This window comes from Schistocerca gregaria, chromosome 2, assembly GCF_023897955.1.
Source record: "Schistocerca gregaria isolate iqSchGreg1 chromosome 2, iqSchGreg1.2, whole genome shotgun sequence".
In the NCBI taxonomy this organism is placed as follows: domain Eukaryota; kingdom Metazoa; phylum Arthropoda; class Insecta; order Orthoptera; family Acrididae; genus Schistocerca; species Schistocerca gregaria.
This window is the reverse complement of record NC_064921.1, coordinates 955,721,078-955,743,112: the sequence shown is the minus strand read 5'-3', so window position 1 is coordinate 955,743,112 and position 22,035 is coordinate 955,721,078. Positions and strand designations below refer to the sequence as shown.

Sequence of the window (22,035 nt, the reverse complement as noted above, 5' to 3'; positions counted from 1 at the left end):
TTGTGACCCAGAGCTCTCCTTGTCCTCATATGATTGGTTATTACCATCAATGCCATATAAATTTCTTATAAAGACTGTAACCAATGCTGATAGGTCACCAATAACAGTCAAAGATGTTAGTCAAACTTCATTGCATTACATGTTTCGCGGATAGCCCATCATCGGTTCGTGTGTCAAAAAATTATTATACATTCATGAGCACACAGGGAATCCACACCAAGTCTTAATACAAAAATATGTAACATGACAATGTAGAATCTGCAAATTACACACATCAAAATACGAAGTTTATGAAAATTTTTTAAATGCGAACTATGTCATACATAAAGATGCACAGTAGGATGTTAAAGTGTCAAGTGATCAACATCATCAATATGTAAGTGAAGGAAGCGATTCATCTAAAAATAAGACAGATTACACTCACCAGATGGCAAACAAACCAGTGGCACTCCATTACATACACGAAAGAACTTTTTTTTTTAAATATAATTTTGAATGTGCCATAACTAATACCAAAGAAACCAAGGAAACTTACTTATAAAGGATCAGTAGTACAAAATAAATACATAAAGTATCATTAACATTTGAAGCACTATTTTATAGGCACCACCACGTGGCAGAGAAATCTACTTTCAAAGCGCAATTTTCATTATTGTTTCATAGGTCAGTGAAAATAGATTTGGATAATGATGTAGTTAATAAGGAAACAAAAAATGATACAGTTAGGACAAGCCAATGGCTATTTGGAAAAGGTCATAAGTGAGATGAGTAGAAAAATTCTTAACAAGCAACATTAGTTATATTTTTCAAAGGATAAAATTACACACATTGCCTTGTCCTACTTTGGTCCTTGACACAACAGGATTGCACAAGCCTTCAGAAAAGCAGAGCTTCAGGTGGATTTCTGCACATGAAAGAAACTAACTTGCTTTGTGGCATAGTCTCAATGATAAAACTACTACCGTAAGTCTCAAACTGCTGAACCGTAAACCAGACTCCCAAAGTCAAGGCGGGCTTGAACAAGGGCTCTGTAGAGCTGCAGCAGTGTGGAGCGATCTGCACCCCCAGTTGGTGTTTCTCAGGCAGTGGAGGGCATAAAGGTGCTGCCAGCACTTCCACTTAATCTGACGAAGGTGAAGAAGTCAAGTCAATCGGGCATTGAAAACCAGTCCTAAGAATCAATGTGTCTCCACTAAAGTGAGTGGATCATCATTAAAGTAAAGTTATGGTTTTGGATGAACGGTGGGATGCTGACAGAAGTGCAAACACACGACTTTGCGACTGAAAACCGGAAACAGTGGGCTAGAGCCCATGACTGCGTCTTCTGGATGGCTCCCTGTATGCGCTGCTCAGCAACACCAGTACTGGTGGAGAAGTATGAAATGCAGAAGTTGTCTGTATACAGAGAAGCCGAGATGGAGGGCCCTACTGCTGCTGTTAGACCACTAACGGCCACTAAAAATAGACACACACTCAATACAGAGCCCTGCCAGAACTCATTCTTTTGGATATGGGTGGAACTATGGGAGGCACCAACTTGGACACAGAGTACGAAGCGTAAAGAAATTTTAGATAAAAATCGGGAGCGGGCCTCTAAGATCCCACTTGTATAATGTGGCGAGGATATGATGTCGCCAGGTGGTGTCATACACTTTACGTAAATCAGAAAAGACGGCAACCAGGTGTTGGCATCTGGGAAAGGCTGTTTGGATGGCACACTCAAGGGACACAAGATTATCAGTGGTAGAGCGACCCTGGCAGAAGCCGCTCTGACATGGAGCCAGTAGGCCACGTGACTCCAGGATCAAACCCAACCACAGACACACAATACATTCCAGCAGCTTATAAAGGACGTTGGTGAGGCTGATGGGCCAATAGCTATCCACACCAAGGTTTTTACCGGGTTTGAGCACTAGAATAATGGTGTTCTCCAGTCATTGCGATGGAAAGACGCCATCACACCAGATCCGAATGAGGAGGATGAGATGTCAGTTGCAGTCAAATAGATGTTTAATCATCTGACTGTGGATCCGATCTGGTCCAGGAGCTGTGTCGGGACAATGTGCAAGGGTACTGAGGAGCTCCCACTCTGTAAATGGAGCGTTATAGGATTCACTGTAGTATGTAGTGAATGAGAGGACTTACACTTCCTGCCGCCGTTTGAGAGCGTGAAAGGCTAGGGGTAATTTCCCAACGCAGAGGCTCGAGCAAAGGGCTCGACAATTGTGTTTGCATCGGTAGATAACATGCCATTTATGTTACCACCGGGAACACCTGTTGGGGTCTGGTACCCAAAAACACACTATCTTAGCCGAGACTTGAGAAAGTGACGTACAGCACCAAATGGTCGAGACGTATCTCTCCCAACACTCCTGCTTCCATCGTCTGACAAGTTTGCGAACGCGGGCACGGAGCTGTTTAAAGGCTATGAGGTACTCCAGGGAAGGGCGCGCTTATGCCACTGTAGAGCTCACCAATGCTCCTTAACTGCTTCAGTGACTTCCAGCTAACACCAAGGGACTGCCTTTAGCCGGGGGCATACTAAAGAGCGTGGGATCGCGTTTTCTGCCATAGAGACAATTGTTGTAGTCACCTGCTCAACCATCACATCAATGCTACCGTGTGGGGGACATGCAACGGTGACAACAGAGGTGAGAAAGTTTACCAGTCCACCTTGTTTAAAGCCTATCTGGGCAGGCTTCCTGGGCCTGACACCGGGCCAGTGACAGGAAGATGGTGAAGTGGGCACTACTACACAGGTCATCATGTGCTCTCCAGTGGATAGATGGAAGAAGTCCTACGCTTCAAATTGATAAATCAACGGCCACACTGAAATGTGTGGCAGGGCAGCACCAGTACGTAAGAGACAGAGGTCGAAGACAGTAAAGTTCCAACATCTCTGTCTCGGCCAGTATGCAAGGCACAATGTCACAAGGGGTTATGGGCATTAAAGTATCCCAATAGTAGGAAGGGTTTAGGGAGGCAATGAATCGGTGCAGCTAATACATTCAGGGGTACTGCACCATCTGGAGGAAGATATACACTGCAGACAGTTACTTCCTGCGTCGACATCATTCTGACAGCCACAGCTTCTACAGGGGTTTGAAGGGGCACAGTTTCAATACACACAGTTTAGGACATAAACGCAAACTCCACCTGACACACTATTATAGTCGCTACGGTTTCTGTAATATCCCGTATAGCCGCAGATAGCTGGGGGTCCGCATTGCCGGGAAGCAGGTTTCTTGGAGTGCAATGAAGCACGTGTAAAGCTTAACAGTTGCCATAGCGCAGCCAGGCGGTGGAAAAAACTGCCTCAATTCCACTGGAGGATGACATCATTGTGAGACTGGGAAGGCATGAACATTCAATGAGGCAGGTTATGTATGCCTCAGTGTCACCTGCTGCCAATGACTTATTGCCTAAGCAGGCTGTATCTATTGTGTCCGAGGGTCCAGCAAGATCTAGGTCCTCAGCAGATGCCAAAATCTCCACCTTATCCTCTCACGTAGAGCTTGTAGGTAGCAGTGATGTGGGTGCCATCGGAATTCACTTGGTCTTTGGAATCTTCTTTTTGGATTTCTCTCACTGTTCCTTGAACTTCCCTGGCTGAGAGGACTTCCCTGATTTGGTCTCTGGGAGTGAGGATGAGCGTGAAGCTTTTGGGCTCTTCAGTCACCAGCGGGTGTCATCTTTCTCACAAAAAGAAGGGAGTGACCCAAGGGACCCCTTCACCCCTTCCTAGCGAGAAGAGTCGAAGAAGACTGTTGGGCAGGGGGAGGGGGGTGTGGGAGCAACAGCGAGGGAAGTACCCCCCACCCGAGATCCACAGTGTCAACAGTGCCGAGAACTCAAAATTTGAGGCATTGCGTCTCACCAAGGGCAACTCATTGGCTGACAGCCTTCAGACACTGCACGAAGTAACTGCAGAAATCAATGTGAGATGTATGACAAATAAATCTATTAGGACAGTACAGCAAAATTTGATGTTAATCGGCTATGGCAGTTTCAACTGAGGGTGCCTTTGCTAACAATGTATCACCTGCAGTGATCGTCCTGGACTTGTGACTTTGTTGGTTGGACCCTAGACAGCTGGAAAAATATGGTCTGGTCAGACGAGTCTCGATTTCAGTAGCTAAGAGATGATGGCAGAGTTTGAGTGTGCCACAGATCCCACGATTCATGGACATGGTGTTAACAAGGTATTATGCAAGCTGGTGGTGGCTCCATAATGGTGTGATGTATGTAACATGGAATTGACTGGGTTGTTTCAGCCAGGTGAACTGAGTGGAAATGATTATGTTCAGCTACTTTGAGACTATTTGCCCCTTTCATGAACTTAATGTGCCTAAAGAACAATAGAAGAACAATAGAATTTTTATGGATGACAATGCACCCTATCTTACCAGGCCACAGTTGTTCGCAGTTACTCTGAACATTTTGGACAACTTGAGCGAATAATTTGGCCACCCAGATTGCCTGATATTAATCCCACGAAACAGTTATGCAACATAATGAAAAGGTCAGTTTGTGTAAAAAATCCTGCACTGGTAACACCTCCACAATTATCGATGGCTAGAGACGCAGAATGGCTCAATATTTCTGCAGGAGAGTTCAGACACTTGTTGAGTGCCTGCCACGTCAAGTGTCTGCACTGCACTGGGCAAAAGTAAGTCCGACACGACATTAGGATATATCCCGTGACTTGCCACCTCATAGTATGTTCACTCTTATAATAAAAAATAGCATACTCAAACAAATTATGTGACAAGATGAATTGCAACAGTTATGTTATCAGCAGTAACTGACATCCACAGACAATGCAACAATGTCATACAGACTGTGCATCCAAGTTCTTCTCTGGTTAGCTGCTGCTGTGGTAGCTCTCTTGCGAACAAATAGTGGTCAATCACTGCTCTTCTATACTGCATATAACTTTTGATTCCTGAGAAGTAGTAAGCAGTCCTTCCAGAAGTTGTAGCAGGAACAGAGTTTGACTGAGAACATTATTCTAACAGGCCCTGCGATGAGTGTCCTACAGCAAATGAAAACTAGACTAAATTACAGCCACTATACTGTCCAAGGGTAATCATCTGTTCTGTATGGTACACTTATGGCATTTTATCGAGAAATATGTTCTGGATGTAAATTAGCAGTATTTTTGGACCTCTGGATAGAGGCTACTCAGTACGGTGTGAGGTATGCAGGTTACAGGTTACAGGCTTCCATTTAGGTGAACCACCAAAATGGAAGAGTGTGGGCCATTCTTAATTCCCATGATACTGTGGCACATAAATGAGATTGATTATTATTAGCATCATCATCTATATAATGCCGCAGACCAAGATGTATGGACTGTTTTTCCTCTGTGGGAAGACCAGGTGGCACCTGTTACCTTGATATGTTGCAGTTGTGATTGTTCCCAAAACCATCTACATCTACATCCGTACTCCGCAAGCCACCTGACGGTGTGTGGCGGAGGGTACCCTGAGTACCTCTATCGGTTCTCCCTTCTATTCCAGTCTCGTATTGTACGTGGAGAGAAGGATTGTCGGTATGCTTCTGTGTGGGCTCTAATCTCTCTGATTTTATCCTCATGGTCTCTTCGCGAGATATACGTAGGAGGGAGCAATATACTGCTTGACTCTTCGGTTAAGGTATTTTCTCGAAACTTTAACAAAAGCCCGTACCGAGCTACTGAGCGTCTCTCCTGCAGAGTCTTCCACTGGAGTTTATCTATCATCTCCGTAACGCTTTCGCAATTACTAAATGATCCTGTAAAGAAGCGCGCTGCTCTCTGTTGGATCTTCTCTATCTCTTCTATCAACCCTACCTGGTGCGGATCCCACACTGCTGAGCAGTATTCAAGCATTGGGCGAACAAGTGTACTGTAACCTACTTCCTTTGTTGTCGGATTGCATTTCCTTAGGATTCTTCCAATGAATCTCAGTCTGGCATCTGCTTTACCGACGATCAACTTTATATGATCATTCCATTTTAAATCACTCCTAATGCGTACTCCCAGATAATTTATGGAATTAACTGCTTCCAGTTGCTGACCTGCTATTTTGTAGCTAAATGATAAGGGACCTATCTTTCTATGTATTCGCATCACATTACACTTCGCTACATTGAGATTCAATTGCCATTCCGTGCACCATGCGTCAATTCGCTGCAGATCCTCCTGCATTTCAGTATAATTTTCCATTGTTGCAACCTCTCGATACACCACAGCATCATCTGCAAAAAGCTCAGTGAACTTCCGATATCATCCACCAGGTCATTTATGTATATTGTGAATAGCAACGGTCCTATGACACTCCCCTGCGGCACACCTGAAATCACTCTTACTTCGGAAGACTTCTCTCCATTGAGAATGACGTGCTGCGTTCTGTTATCTAGGAACTCCTCAATCCAATCACACAATTGATCTGATAGTCCGTATGCTCTTACTTTGTTCATTAAACGACTGTGGGGAACTGTGTCAAACGCCTTGCGGAAGTCAAGAAACACGGCATCCACCTGTGAACCCGTGTCTAAGGCCCTCTGAGTCTCGTGGACGAATAGCGCGAGCTGGGTTTCACACGATCGTCTTTTTCGAAACCCATGCTGATTCCTACAGAGTAGATTTCTAGTCTCCAGAAAAGACATTATACTCTAACATAATACGTGTTCCAAAATTCTACAACTGATCGACGTTAGAGATATAGGTCTATAGTTCTGCACATCTGTTCGACGTCCCTTCTTGAGAACGGGGATGACCAATCCTTTGGAACACTTCGCTCTTCTAGAGAGCTACGGTACACCGCTGCAAGAAGGGGGGCAAGTTCCTTCGCGTACTCTGTGTAAAATCGAACTGGTATCCCATCAGGACCAGCGGCCTTTCCTCTTTTAGGCAATTTTAATTGTTTCTCTATCCCTCTGTCGTCTACTTCGATATCTACCATATTGTCAACTGTGCGACAATCTAGAGAAGGAAGCACAGTGCAGTCTTCCTCTGTGAAACAGCTTTGGAAGAAGACATTTAGTAATTCGGCCTTTAGTCTGTCATCCTCTGTTTCAGTACCATTTTGGTCACAGAGTGTCTGGACATTTTGTTTTGATCCACCTACCGCTTTGACATAGGACCAAAATTTCTTAGGATTTTCTGCCAAGTCAATACATAGAACTTTACTTTCGAATTCATTGAAAGCCTCTCGCATAGCCCTCCTCACACTACATTTCGCTTCGCGTAATTTTTGTTTGTCTGCAAGGCTTTGGCTATGTTTATGTTTGCTGTGAAGTTCCCTTTGCTTCCGCAGCAGTTTTCTAACTCGGTTGTTGTACCACGGTGGCTCTTTTCCATCTCTTACGATCTTGCTTGGCACATACTCATCTAACGCATATTGTACTATGGTTTTGAACTTTGTCCACTGATCCTCAACACTATCTGCACTTGAGACAAAACTTTTGTGTTGAGCCGTCAGGTACTCTGTAATCTGCTTTTTGTCACTTTTGCTAAACAGAAAAATCTTCCTACCTTTTTTAATATTTCTATTTACGGCTGAAATCATCGATGCAGTAACCGCTTTATGATCGCTGATTCCCTGTTCTGCATTAACTGATTCAAATAGTTCGGGTCTGTTTGTCACCAGAAGGTCTAATATATTATCGCCACGAGTCGGTTTTCTGTTTAACTGCTCAAGGTAGTTTTCAGATAAAGCACTTAAAAATATTTCACTGGATTCTTTGTCCCTGCCACCCGTTATGAACGTTTGAGTCTCCCAGTCTATATCCGGCAAATTAAAATCTCCACCCAGAACTATAACATGGTGGGGAAATCTACTAGAAATATTTTCCAAATTATTCTTCGGTGCTGAGCCGCAACAGCTGCTGAGCCCGGGGGCCTATAGAGACATCCAATTACCATGTCTGAGCCTGCTTTAACCGTGACCTTCACCCAAATCATTTCACAATTCGAATCTCCCTCAATTTCCTTCGATACTATTGCACTTCTTATCGCTATAAACACGCCTCCCCCTTCACTGTCCAGCCTATCTCTGCGGTATACATTCCAATCAGAGTTTAGGATTTCATTACTGTTTACGTCTGGTTTCAGCCAACTTTCTGTTCCTAGTACTATATGGGCGTTGTGACCGTTTATTAATGAGAGCAGTTCTGGGACCTTTCTATAGACGCTCCTGCAGTTTACTATTAGCACATTAATATTGTTATTCCTTGTTGCATTTTGCCTACTCCTGCCTTGCCGCGTCTCAGGAGGCGTCTTGTCGGGCCTAGGGAGGGAATTCTCTAACCTAAAAAAACCCCATGTGCACTCCACACGTACTCCGCTACCCTCGTAGCCGCTTCCGGCGTGTAGTGCACGCCTGACCTATTCAGGGGGACCCTACATTTCTCAACCCGATAGCGGAGGTCGAGAAATTTGCACCCCAGCTCTCCGCAGAATTGTCTGAGCCTCTGGTTTAAGCCTTCCACTCGGCTCCAAACCAGAGGACCGCGATCGGTTCTCGGAACGATACTACAAATAGTTAGCTCTGATTCCACCCCCGAGCGAGGCTTTCCACCTTCACCAACTCCGCCAACCGCCTATACGAACTGAGGATTACCTCTGAACCCAGACGGCAAGAGTCATTGGTGCCGACATGAGCAACAATTTGCAGTCGGGTGCACCCAGTGCTCTCTATCGCCGCCGGTAGGGCCTCCTCCACATCTCGGATGAGACCCCCCCGGCAAGCAGACATAGAGTGAACACTGGCCTTCTTCCCCGACCTTTCCGCTATTTGCCTAAGGGGCTCCATCACCCTCCTAACGTTGGAGCTCCCAATAACTAATAAACCCCTCCCCCCGTGTGCCTGCTCGGACCTTGCTGAAGGAGCAGCCACATGTCCACTCACAGGCAGAGCGGGCGATGCCACATGGCCAGCCTCCACATTGACCCTCCGCCTCGTGCGCCGCGAACGCCGCTGAACCCGCCACTCCCCTTGGGGAGAGGGTGGCCCAAACGCGCCCGGTACCCGCGAAGATGTCTCGACAGCAGGGACAGTGGGTGAAGAATGTAACACCTGGGGTGTACCCTGCGACGCACCAGACTCCCCACTGCCGCTACACTCCGAGGCAGCAGCCTGAAGACGGCTGACCGCGGACATCAACACGCTCAGCTGTTCGCGAAGAGTGGCCAGCTCCTCCTGCGTCCGTACACAGCAGCCACACATCCTAGCCATCCTAAGAAATCAATTTACTATAGAGTGTTAATCAGCTTTTAACTAGACTGCTAATTCACTAAAGGCGGTTGATTATTGACTAAACTGTGATTGCTAACCACTTCATGTAGAAACAAGGAAAATAGCACTACCTGTCTCTGGACGGTATTGAAAACAAACACTAGCACTACTAGCACTATGGCTGACTAAAGGGACACTCTGACTGTATTCAAAACAAACACTAGATCTATGGAACACTTAATAGCACTCTACTATTAAAGCTTCCTAAAAGCAAAAACACGCAGAAGAAGAAGTGATAAGTAAGAAAAATACAGATAATACTTAAATTAAGGTAGCTCGCTGCACAGAAGACGTGAAGCAGACGGCGGTTAGGGCGACACCAACTGCAGACTCTGAGAATTTCACCTTCCAACAAGACTGAGCACTTGTCTCTTTGGAGCATTGATGTTCATAGTGGTTTAAATGACAGACTTACATATCACTAGCGGTAAAAATTATGTCTTCCTTCGTCCTCATCACCTGATCTGACACTTTCTGACTCCCTTCTTTGTGGGTAAATTAAGAACTGTGTTCATGTCCCCACCCCTCCCCCCTGTCAAAATACTAACAGTTCAGAAAATTGCATCAATGCTACTGCAACGACCAATGACAGGATATTGCTGCACAAGGTATTAGACGAAATGAACTAGACTACTGCTTGGAAGTATGTTGTGTGACCAGAGAAGCATCCTCAGAGCATTTGTAGAGTGCTAAATACAAACTTCGTAAGTTTATTCACGTATTCAAGCGTCAATCACAAGTTAATGAAACCACTAAATCTCATGGGTGGTGGAGGCTTTTTTTAATAAAAAAAACCGCTACTTAAAGTGAATGGATTTGTACATTTAGATGAAGCTTGTCAGAATGTTGACTGGTAAGCATTGTTCACAATTCTGAAGCTCTGATAAAATACAGAGTGTGAAAGTTTTCTAATACTTATACAGATACCGAATAGCAATAGTTACAGCCTACAGACACACAAACAAACAAACAACCAGCATGGAAGGACATACAGACTTTTAGTTATCCCCATGTCAGTCAACCTGAACAAGTATCAAGCAGTAAAGAAAACCAAGAAAAAATTTACAAAGTGGATTAAAGTTCAGAGAGAAGAAAAATTCTTCACACTTTGCCCAGGATAATTCTATCAGAGGCAGCAAAGGGACTAGTTGAAGAGAACATACCTTTAAGGGGTTGTAAGTGGAGTAACAACAAAAGTAAAATGACGGCAACAAAATGTACTCCATATCTATCAACACAGAGGTAATTAGATTAAGAAATGAGACACAAATAGTAACTTAGACCTATATGGGTATCTATTAACTAGAAAAGTTTTCATTCTCTTGTGCTCACCTGTGAACAACTCAACGCTTCTGCTACGCAGCGAGTGGTCTTTACTCCCAAAGAATATACAACACATTCTACCATAAATTTCTTCACTATAAAAAACAGTTATTTCTGCAAGGTCAATATTTCTAGTTACTTATTCACTGTGCTAGTTCTAACTAGTCTTGAGAGCCGCCTTCCACTGAAGTGCAACGCAGACAATTAACACTTCAGACAAGAAGAAAGGAAATGCTTTTGGGTACATTTTATCCAATTTTTTATAATTTATGTGCAATAGAAGTATTTAATATGCATGAAAATAATATGAAGCTTCTTGACTTTGCCTTACAGTGTTAGCGTATGTTGAAAATTTCGTTAAATATAGTGTGATCATGATCATTATGCTAAGGTCCAGATCAATCTGTTACCACAATATTTCACAGTCACACATAGGCCCCCTATTGTCTTCATGAACTCTCAACCAAGTTACCTTCCAACCTAACCAACACCTACAGCCGCACTACAAGTCAGTGTCACCACAACCAAGATCTCAAGGAGGGGAGGTAGTGTCCAATGTACAGCATTAGGCAGCTTTTGAAACACGATATTACATAATAATGCTGAAGATTACGTGTGTAGCAAGGGTAACTAAAAATGAGGTGCTTATTTAAACTGGGGAGTAATTTGTGACAAGCTGACTAAAAGAAGGGGCAAGTTGAGAGGGCATGGCCATAAGCATTAAGGGAGTAGGCAATTTGGAACAGCTGGCAGTTTGAGTAAGGGAGGGAGGGAAAGCAACTGCAAATGGTTACCAAAGCATTATCACAGTAAGCCGGTTCATGTGGATTATTGTTATGCACAGACGGAAATATTTGTGCAAGACAGAATCTTGAAAAGCCACTTCAAACAACTACTTGGACTGTAGCTACACAATTACACTCACCTTTATCCTTGCAGAACCAAATGCTAAATAGTATAAACAATCTCTCCTTTGTTCCTTCTCTCGTTCGAACAAGTCTTCTAGGAGAATTATTCCTTTGCGAATATCTGCAGAATATTTACTTCGCACCAGACACCAGGCATACTCAAACTGCGCTTTATCCGTTACCTTTCCATTGGCCAATTGCTGATTGTAAACCGTCTCAAATTTCTGAAACCATATCAACAATTAGAAACAATGTACTTCCGTCGTCGCACAAAAACTCTCAGCAAAAATTCTAACACACGAGAACGTTTAGTATATTGGTAAGCGATTAGCCACATCAGGCAAACACAGCAAAAATAAGACCATGAAGTGTGAAAGGGCCTGTGTTAAGTTTCAGTTGTACATTTGTGGGCTTTGTGACTTGCAACGACTGCTAATCAAATACCACGTCCATATTACAATATAAACATTACTTTCTTGTGTGAAAACTGCGAAACAAAAACAATCGTGAACAAATAACATTAATCACATAACCGGCTCATAGCAACAAAATTTTACTATTGTCAATAGATTTCAGAATAAACTGCGAGTCATTATCCCAACCTTTATATCATCCGAAGAAACAACTTCTTCGAAAATGTCTTCCATGGCTACTCCTGTAGCAGAACTTCATCTACTATATATTTCGGTGATGTACATTACTCCACAGAGTTTAAGTTTACGTCATTCACTTCTGACCAATCCAGAGATATTATGCAGGATATGTTACGAGTTGTCTGTCAAAGGCAGAGTAGAGCGACCTTCTGCGTAGAAAAATTAATGTTTGCAACACAGTCTAGTACTGGAAGGATAAATCTTATTACCTTAATTACAGACCGTTTTATGGCATAATAATCATGGAAGAATAATATATAATAAGAACTTATTTTATGTTTACGCTCTAGTTAAAATAATTCCTTTTCACAAATCCATAAATGAATAGCGTGTTAAATTAATGTTTCATTTATTTATTCAAAATATAATCACTGCTCGTAGATTTTCATACAAAAGCTTGGAAGAACTTTTTCGTAACCAAAATAAACAGAAAGCCCCACAAAACCAGCTTTTCTGAGCTACCCGAGACCTATAGGACTGAAGTAATGTTTCTGCTTTTAAAACGAGGTGTCATCTTAAGGCCCGTCCACACGCAACGATCTGTCTGCACAAATGTCTGCGCAGACAGATCGTTGCATGTGGACAGAAGATTTGCACCAACATGAGGTGTGTGCAAACCTGGAAGTTGGAGTTGGAGGGTTGAGCGAAACCTATCAAATCTGTAGGTTCAAACCACATCTGCGCAGACAAGTTGGAGCGTGTGGACAGGAGATCGCAGCAAATCTGGCGCAAAACAGCTGTTTGCTCACTCTAGTGTTTGTATTTGTGCGCATAGGGCATTAAAATGGCTGATACTCGTCAGTGTTCTCAAGAGTTTGCAAGTGAATTCATTGAAATATATAGAAACCACCTACGTTTGTGGAAGATTAAAAGTAAAGAATGTAGTGACCGATACAAAAAGACAGCAGCAAACAATGCTCTAATTGAAAAATTGCGGGCAGTTGACACCTCGGCAAACAGAGAAACGGTAATAAAAAAAAAAGTTCGTTGCTAACTGGCGAAATTATTTGAGGATGGATGTAGAAACTTATAATTATCTCTTAAAGCTTGTAACCCCTCATATTCTGAGAAAAAATACTTGTATGAGAAGAGCAATTTCTCCTCATGAACGGCTGGCAGTAACATTAAGATTCCTAGCAACAGGAAGGAGCTACAAGGATTTGGAATTTTCAACTGCAGTATCGGAACAAGCGTTGAGTAAAATAATACCCAACACATGTGAAGCTATTTACGCTGTCCTGAAGGATGAGTTCATGAAGGCAAGTCAAGTAAATTAAGTCTGTCGGCGAACTGTTAACCGAAAAGGGTTATCCAAAGTTCAGAAATCTAGAAGATCTGGTGTAAGAGTAGATCAAGTATACCAGCCAACATTATGGTATTTTGATCTGCTTGGCTTTCTTAGTGATCAAGAAACGCCAAGACCAAGCAGGAGAACAAATGAAGATGAAATTGGAGTGTCAATGTGCCAGGAAATGGAACACGAGGTAATGTAAAACAAAACAGGTTCGCCCTGCAACTCTCGCAGTAAATGTACGCGAGAAAACAGCTTTCGCTTTAGCAACCACTGTCTACACCATTGTGTCCACCTTCTCTGTTTCCTGAATGTTTTTTGCAACACAAGTTGCGAACACAGACCACAACAGAACTTCCTCCACTTCAAAATAACTGAATTAAATTTTTGACGTTTACGGGGAGCGTAGTCGCTTGCCACGGATATTTCTTATCTACACCGACAGATGGCGGGCGAGTAGTAGATTGGGGTTTGTGTCGTGTGAACATACCACATTTGCAGCGATCTTTTGCATGTACAGACATCTGCGCCAATGTCTGCGCAGACAGATCGTTGCGTGTGGACCGGGCTTAAGTGAACCTGAAACGTGCTCTTTGTCAACAGATGGAATTTCGATTTCTGTGGACATTGTAACGCCAAGAATGGAATTTTACACTTAATTTACAACAAATTATTCGTGAGATCATCAATTAAAAATTTGCTCTCTCTTGTGAGTAACATACACAGGGATGCAAGTACTGAGAATACATAAGGATAGGATATTGCACAAAACATGACTGCATCTAAAAGCAAACAACAATTATCGACGATAAGTATTAATAAAAACTGGTATCTTAATCTCATTAGTTATCTAGTCACATAAGAATTTTGCGCAATTGCATTGACATTTCCTCCGTGTTGTTCATTCTACAGGGACCACCCAAGGGGATTTGTGTGTATCGAAAATAATCATACACTCGACGTTAAATCCCGAGCTTTCTGGGGCCGCGTCTGGTAATATTAGGCCAGTAAGTATAGGGTTACCATAAGTCAGATACATACGTTCGACATAACGTTTTTAGACATTTCCTTATGGTCATGTCTCCCACAGTCAACCATGGACATGACATCAGTGAGGAAACGTGCCTACTATTCCCATCACAGCTTTTCTCTTACTATTATTCATTTGACAACTCGACAAGGGCAATGTGTTTATTTTATTGTAATGTGTGAAGTACAAGAGATTTCTTTAGGAAATCGTGATTGGAATGTGCCACATATTTGCAACACAGTGCTAGACACGAATTGAGTTGCAAAACATCAGATGCAGATCCAAACCGGTGAAAAACTTGTATGATACAAAATTTTCATTTACTAGAACCAAAACCAAAACAGAGGCAGTGATTAACGTTATTTCGCCGTTTCTATTTGATGATGTGTTACTTTCTTTGGCAAAATTAATTATTTGACTATTACAATGGATAGCCGAAACAAATATGAAGTGAAATTTGTTCATATCCTTGTAAGATATTTTGATCTGGAGGAGGGAATTCAAGTTATAAATTTTAATGAAGTGTCAGGTGCAACTGCTACAATTTTTACTCAGTACTTTACTCAGGTGAAGATGGGAAATCGCGTAACTGATGAGTTTGAAATTGTGACCGGACTCAGGCAAGGAGATTGGTTGTCCCCTATCCTGTTTAACTTTGCCCTCGAGAAGATCATACACGAGACCTTCCAAGAGAGTAAAGGGATTGAAATCGATGGAAAGAGATTCTCACACTTAGTCTATGCAGACGACATCTGTTTACTCTCTGGGTCGGAAGAGGAGCTGGAGCAAATGACCAAAGCACTAAAGGAGGCTGCCAGCAAATTTGGGCTGAACATAAACGAAGCCAAGACAGAGTACCTCGTTATGACGCTTGGTCATTGTCAGACTGCTGATCATCTACAATCACTGCACGTTGGGGACCATTCCTACAAGAGAGTGCAAGAATTCAAATACCTAGGGGCAGTTTTCACTGAGAACTCGTCGTGTGAAGCAGAGATCAATGCCAGAATACAAGCAGGAAACCGATCTCACCACAGCCTAGCACAACTGCTTCGGTCCAAATATTTCTCCAGACAGTTCAAGATTCAATTTTACAAAACCCTGATCCAGCCTGTTGTTCTATATGGCTGTGAGACATGGAGTATCCAGGAACAGGACTTCCATAAGCTCTTTGTTTTTGAGAGAAAAGTGCTTCGGAAGATCTTTCTGGATGCAGATACAGGGGAAATGGGGGATCAGATACAACCAAGAGCTTGAGGAACTATACCAGCAGCCGAACATAGTAGGAACTGTCAAAGCCAATCGAATGCAGTGGGCCCGCCATGTGGCCCGGATGGAGGATCACAGATGGCCTCGGAAGCTCCTGGATTTCACACCTACAGGAAAACGACCACCAGGGAGACCGAAGAAGCGTTGGAGGGATGGACTCCATGAAGATTTAAACCAAGTATCAATAGACGTGGACGAGTGGCGGATAGCAGCAATGGACAGAATACAGTGGAGGAGGAAACTTGTAGATGCATGGTAGTAGTAGTAGTACTTTTGCAGTTTGTGAAGAAACGTTGGTTTGTTATACTGCTGAGAACGCTAACAGTAATTCTGGTGATGTGAAGAGAAAACAGAATGAAACTAAGTACAGAAAAGTTCTAAGTGATTTAGATTGGTCTATTTTAGAAAGTCATAGTTCACCATACACTGTACTCAAACTATTTCTAAAGAAAGTAATGGGTAGTGAAAAACGTAATTGAGTAAATAAAGTTTAATGTGGCAATAAACTCTTAAGACTTTTAAGTACTTTCAGAAATAATAACTGGTTTGCACCCAATTAAATATGATAATGTATCCTGGGTTGGATCCAAAAAAACATGGTGAGCCCAAGCAGGTACCTAATGTTGCCAGTAGATGGCACACTCAGCGAGCTGTCCTTTTCAAGACTTGAGGAAATGACTTCAACATATCTGGGTTATTGTCAGATTTGTTATGAACTCTGTATGTTTGCACTCTACTCAGGCTGGTGATTGCATAGATTGCACGCCCGTGAGTGTAAATCTGACAAGGCGACCTTACAGACTTCCCAAATCGATTTTCTTTATATTTACCGGATTTTTAATTCTATCTTCAGACATCAATTTCCTAAAGCAGTGATAATAATTTTTAAAAAATTTAAAAAAAAATAATTTTAAAAAAGAAAAATTCGAAAAATTGCCTCTCAAAATAAGAAGATTTCTAAGCACTGATAAGCGCAAAATATATGTTCCTGGAGTGAATGCATAGTGTCGAATTCTGGTGATAGAAGAGTCTCTGGTACAAGTCTCATTTATTGCAATTGAGTTTACTTTTCCTTAATTTTTACATTTTCTGTCAAACAGAAATTATAATAACCAAATAGTGAATCATAATTTTCTAATGAAAATAACATCATTTTATTTTCAATTATGGGTCATATGAAACAAATTAAAATATAACACAAACATCTGAAATGATTTACATATACCAGTAATACCCCAGAATGAATTTACACTCTGCAACATAATGTGCATCGAAGTGAAGCTTCTCATAGGTTAAAACCAGATTAATCTGCCAGGAAAATTCATCCGTAATATTGGTGCATTTTGTATACTTGTTTCTCCACAGAACAAAGAAAGCATAAGCTTAATGCCATTAGCAGTAAACAGAGGAGCTATAAAATGGCCAGGAAAATGTATTTGCAGTTGACATGTAGATTTTTCTATAGACAATGTACACCCTTTTGAATTACTTTTATGTACTGGATTTTATTAGACGAGTACAATGAGGGATGTTTGTGATGATACTTATTTGCCTTTTCACTCTACTCACAGTGATTCTCAAAGTTTTATATGACTATGTTAGTTTGTTTCGTAAACATCAATTGTTCCACCAATTAAATCAGTCATTTTAGAAACGATCTAATTCCACATTTTACGCAAAATACATTACTTATGTCCAGGCCTTCTTTAAGGGTAGCGACAGCAATCCATAGAGAAAAGAGGTAATTTCCATCTAACTGTGTATGTCTTTTGTGCCTAGAAGGTTTGTATCAAGTGCTGGAGTTCTGGTGTTTCTAATCCTAATGTCATAGAACTGTTGATTCTATTGGCAGTGCTGTGTGTTCTGTTTATTGTAAAAATAATATTTGTCATTGTTGCACAGTTGATTGTCTTTTAGACAGAACAGAGCATTCTTGGTCCTGGCTATCTTCTGTGATTACATGGTGCAGATTGTCAGAAGTTTTATTGTAAAATTCTGTTATGATGGGAAACTCTGCAAAACGAAATAGAGGTGTGAGGAATGAAGCTGAATACAAGAGTGAGGTAATTAAAAGAGCACATTTTCAAAGAAGTGTATTCATTAACTATCCAGGAAAAAAGATTTCATAAATGAAAACAGGTGAGAAATGCAAATGTAAGAAAGTGTGTTATTCTAATATTGATATATTTCATCACACATCTTTGTCAGATAGACTTAATAATTTGAAGAGCAAAGATAATGTACAAAGACCTCATCCACCGAACAATGTGTCATCCAATAGTCACAATTTTAAGTTCATACTCAATGACGAAAGGAAGAGGTCTGCCAGAAGGCATTTATAGCATTCCATGATCCTAAGGCTGACTGAAGACTCCACTGTCTACGTGAATTGTTGATAGCCAGTACATCTAGAGTTGATTTAACAGGAAAAAAACCCACAGCAAATTCAAAATCTGCCAAAATTAAAATGCCCATTCATCAACATATTGAGTCTTTTCCAAGAAAACAGAAACACTGTTCCTCCAGCGTGGAAAGTTACCTTGATGCAATGTTAAATGTGAAAATTAGATGTTTAAGGAAAAACAACCTGCCATAGACATTAAATTCAGTGCTATGTAAAATTGTCCAAATACCATTTTCACCTTGATTTTTGGAGGTCTCGGGTATATATCTGCTGTACATGGGAAGTTATGAAACAGAAATGGAAGTACCCATTTCTTAATGAGAATGCAGAGAAGGTTGGTGAAGCAGAATTAATGATCTACAAAAGAAGTACTAAAAATTTTTTCAATACTCTTAAAGCTTCAACGAATCTGTGCAAAGAAAGGGAGGATCTGGTTCAAGTGGTTCAAATGGCTCTGAGCACTATGGACTTAACTTCTGAGGTCATCAGTCCCCTAGAACTTACAACTACTTAAACCTAACTGACCTAAGGACAACACACACGTCCATGCCTGAGGCAGGATTCGAACCTGCGACCATAGCGGTCGCGCGGTTCCAGACTGTAGCGCCTAGAACCGCTCGGCCACCCCGGCCGGCGAGGATCTGGCTGTTAAAACGTTTGACTACAGTAGGATATTTCACTGCCTAAAATTCTGGAGTAAGAGTTACTTTATCTTCGACAGTTAACAGTTAACCTTTGTTTTTATTGGTAATGCCATGTAGTGCTCTGTATGAAAATCACTGGCTGTGCTGTGTGCAGTCTGTGGCTGGTTCACATTGTTGTTTGCTATTGTAGTGTTGGGCAGCTGGATGTTAACAGCACATAGCGTTGCACAGTTGGAGGTGAGCCGCCAGCAGTGGTGGATGTGGGGAATGAGATGGTGGAGTTTTGAGAGCGGATGATCTGGACAGAGACAGTAAATTTGTAAGACTGGATGTCATGAACTACTGATACATATATATATATATATATATATATATATATATATATATATATATATATATATATATAAATTACTTTTGAACAGTATTAAGGTAAATATATTGTATGTTCTCTATCAAAATCTTTCATTTGCTAACTATGCCTACCAGTAGTTAGTGCCTTCAGTAGTTTGAATCTTTTATTTAGCTGGCAGTACTGGCACTCGCTGTATTGCAGTAGTTCAAGTAACGAAGATTTTTGTGAGGTAAGAGAATTGTGAAACGTATAGATTAATGATAGTCAAGGCCATTCTCTTGTAGGGATTATTGAAAGTCAGACTGCATTGCGCTAAACATATTGGCTGTCAGTTTAGTGTTGATCAGAATAGGTAAAGAGCGAAATGTCTGAGTACGTTCAGTTCTGCTCAGCTGTTTGAATATAAAATAATGTAACAAGTTTATCAGCACAGTAACTCATTAACCTTTCTAAGGAGACGTTTCATATGGCGACCCTGCCAGGATTCTGCATTGGGGTTCGCCCAATGACACAATTTACGTTGTCGCTTTTGTGGTGTATCTGTTTTATGTCTGCACAGCTCTTCTGAAAGGAATACATGTTTTAGTAGTAACTTTGTGGTATAGCTGCAATGAGACAGCCTTTTCTATAGCACAACAACACGTTACAGTACAGTACTTACTTCATCACGGGAATAAGCGTAATAAATAAGATATCTATATGCTTGGCATTTCACTTCTGTTTATCACGAGGTAAGTACATTGACTTCTACAGAACTTCGCTTATGGATGACGATAATTACGACACTTGGCACATTTTTACCCTTAAGTAATGACAGAGATTGTCTTACAACAAGACGCACAGTTTAGCACTACAGTACATGTATATGAGTGAATGATTTTGTACTTAAAACATTTATGTTTAAAGATTTTTGAGTCACAAAGATACAAAGAAAGTTTTCGGTGATACATTTCATTCGATTGCTGTAATCTGTAACACCTGAGGGTATAATTACATTAATCCTCAGGGGGGTACACGCTTACTTTGTGTACCATGTGTGGCAAGCACAAGGGGCCCTAGCTAATATGGTATTTGGTTGTACAACTTTACACATCGGTACCATATTTCTCTAAAACATAACTTACACAGCTGTCTGATCATTCAAGTGAGAGAGACAAACATGTTTTTTTACTATGTCAGTTACAGATGTTTACGCAATTAAACAGTTGGATAATTTCACACTTATGAAATTGTATTTTGTTTGTACTTTGTGAATAGTTCATATTTTTTGGGAACCATTGTGATATTATGAGAGCTTTGAATGATGTATTTGGTATGGGATCATGATTTTTAAAGTATGTTTGAGATAGATGACACTACTGAAATGAACAGAGAATATTTCTTAGGTCTTGAAATTATTGAAATTAGCTGTGACGATTTTGAGGTGTGATTGATCTGTTATGATGTTATTATTATGATGATGGTGTGTATTATGCTGTTGAGGTATGTTTGTGATCAATAAGCTGATGCTATATGAGGAATATGGTTATGCTACATATTTATTATGATGAAATATTGAAGAAGTGTCGACAAATATGTATATGTGTAATAATGTAAGTAATAACGAGTAGTGGTTAGGGACTCTTATTTGTGAAAAAGGATGTTGGAAACTAAGAATCGTACTTCAAGAGTTATGAAATGGGTGTAAATGCGTGAATGTATCACAATGCCGGCGAACATATTTGGAGACTGTATATTTATAGGATTTTGTTTCTACACATTTGTAACACAAATGCTTGACCTATGAAATTTTTATATGAGACTGTCACTGTATCGGAAACTGCTGTCGTCAATATTTCTGTAAAGGAAGGTAGGTCACTTTGACGTAATGCACTGTAAGCACCCAGCTACGCAACAGTCGCCTGGAAAAAAGCCATTAGTGTGTGCCATTCAGAGGCACAGGCGGAGAAAAAAGGAGGCCATTATCATCACTATTGACATTTCTTTGTAGAAAGCATCGCAAATACAACACGCTCAAACTTGAAAACATATGATTACACTGTGGAGCTCTTAATTTATGATATTTACTAAAAGGCCTAATGAAATGATGAGAAACATTTTACATCTATTGTCTTTCTACTTGAGAGATTGCTCATTTTGTATAATATCTAGTTTCTAGCTGCCCTGCATCATTGGTTAGAATAAAATTTAATAGATGTACTAATATAGATTTTTATGCCTACAGATACAGTAAATAATAATTTTATGATCTACTTCCAAAAAAACGAGGATGCACGAAAAGACACTTCCCTTCACAGGAATTGCATAAATAATGTTTTTACGATTTGGTAACTTGTCTGCTAGAGTAAGTTATCGTGATGCATCACTCTGGTGTTAAAGAGTGACATAGGTATTAAACATGGCCATTTTTACTGTAATATTTTTTCTGCTTGAGCTTTGTCATGTTTAGGTATAAGTTGTAGCATTTGCTGCTGTTGTTTGCCAGGCATAGTGTTACTGAATTTGACTTTGTATTACTCTGTTAAGCCAGTTTTACTACTGATTCATTTTTCTTGTCGCTGCACGTTGGCTCATATTAGTTGTAATGTTGCATTTGCTTTGCTAATTTAGATATACTGCTCCTTGCTTGGCCAATATCCATTTTTTGTCATTGCTGTTTGTGTCAATTGCTTTGTGCTGCTGCATTGCCTCGTCCCTTAGTATATATATCTGAGCTCAGTAGATTTACGTTAGCTTAAGAGGGGGTAGGCTATACAAGAGAATGAGTTGTGATGAATTGGAAGTAATGCAATGACAAGGTATAAAAAAGTGAAATAAGAGGAAACATCTATGAAATGAAGTACTGGGTTGGACTGCAGTACCAAATGTCACGCTGAAAAC

The 22,035-nt window shown here is 41.0% G+C and overlaps 1 protein-coding gene across 1 annotated transcript in view; it reads right to left on the bottom strand.

The window, feature by feature from the left end:
• The window catches only part of LOC126335433 (mitochondrial fission 1 protein), a 36,164-nt gene extending 23,898 nt beyond the window's left edge, over window positions 1–12,266 (bottom strand). Inside the window, exons 1-2 of the mRNA XM_049998714.1 lie at window positions 12,115–12,266; window positions 11,530–11,736 (exon numbers count right to left, since the gene is read on the bottom strand). Coding sequence (XP_049854671.1) covers window positions 11,530–11,736; window positions 12,115–12,159 — 252 coding nt within the window. The 5' untranslated portion in view covers window positions 12,160–12,266. The remainder of the gene's footprint in view (window positions 1–11,529; window positions 11,737–12,114) is intronic.
• Between the last annotated feature and the right edge of the window lie 9,769 nt (window positions 12,267–22,035).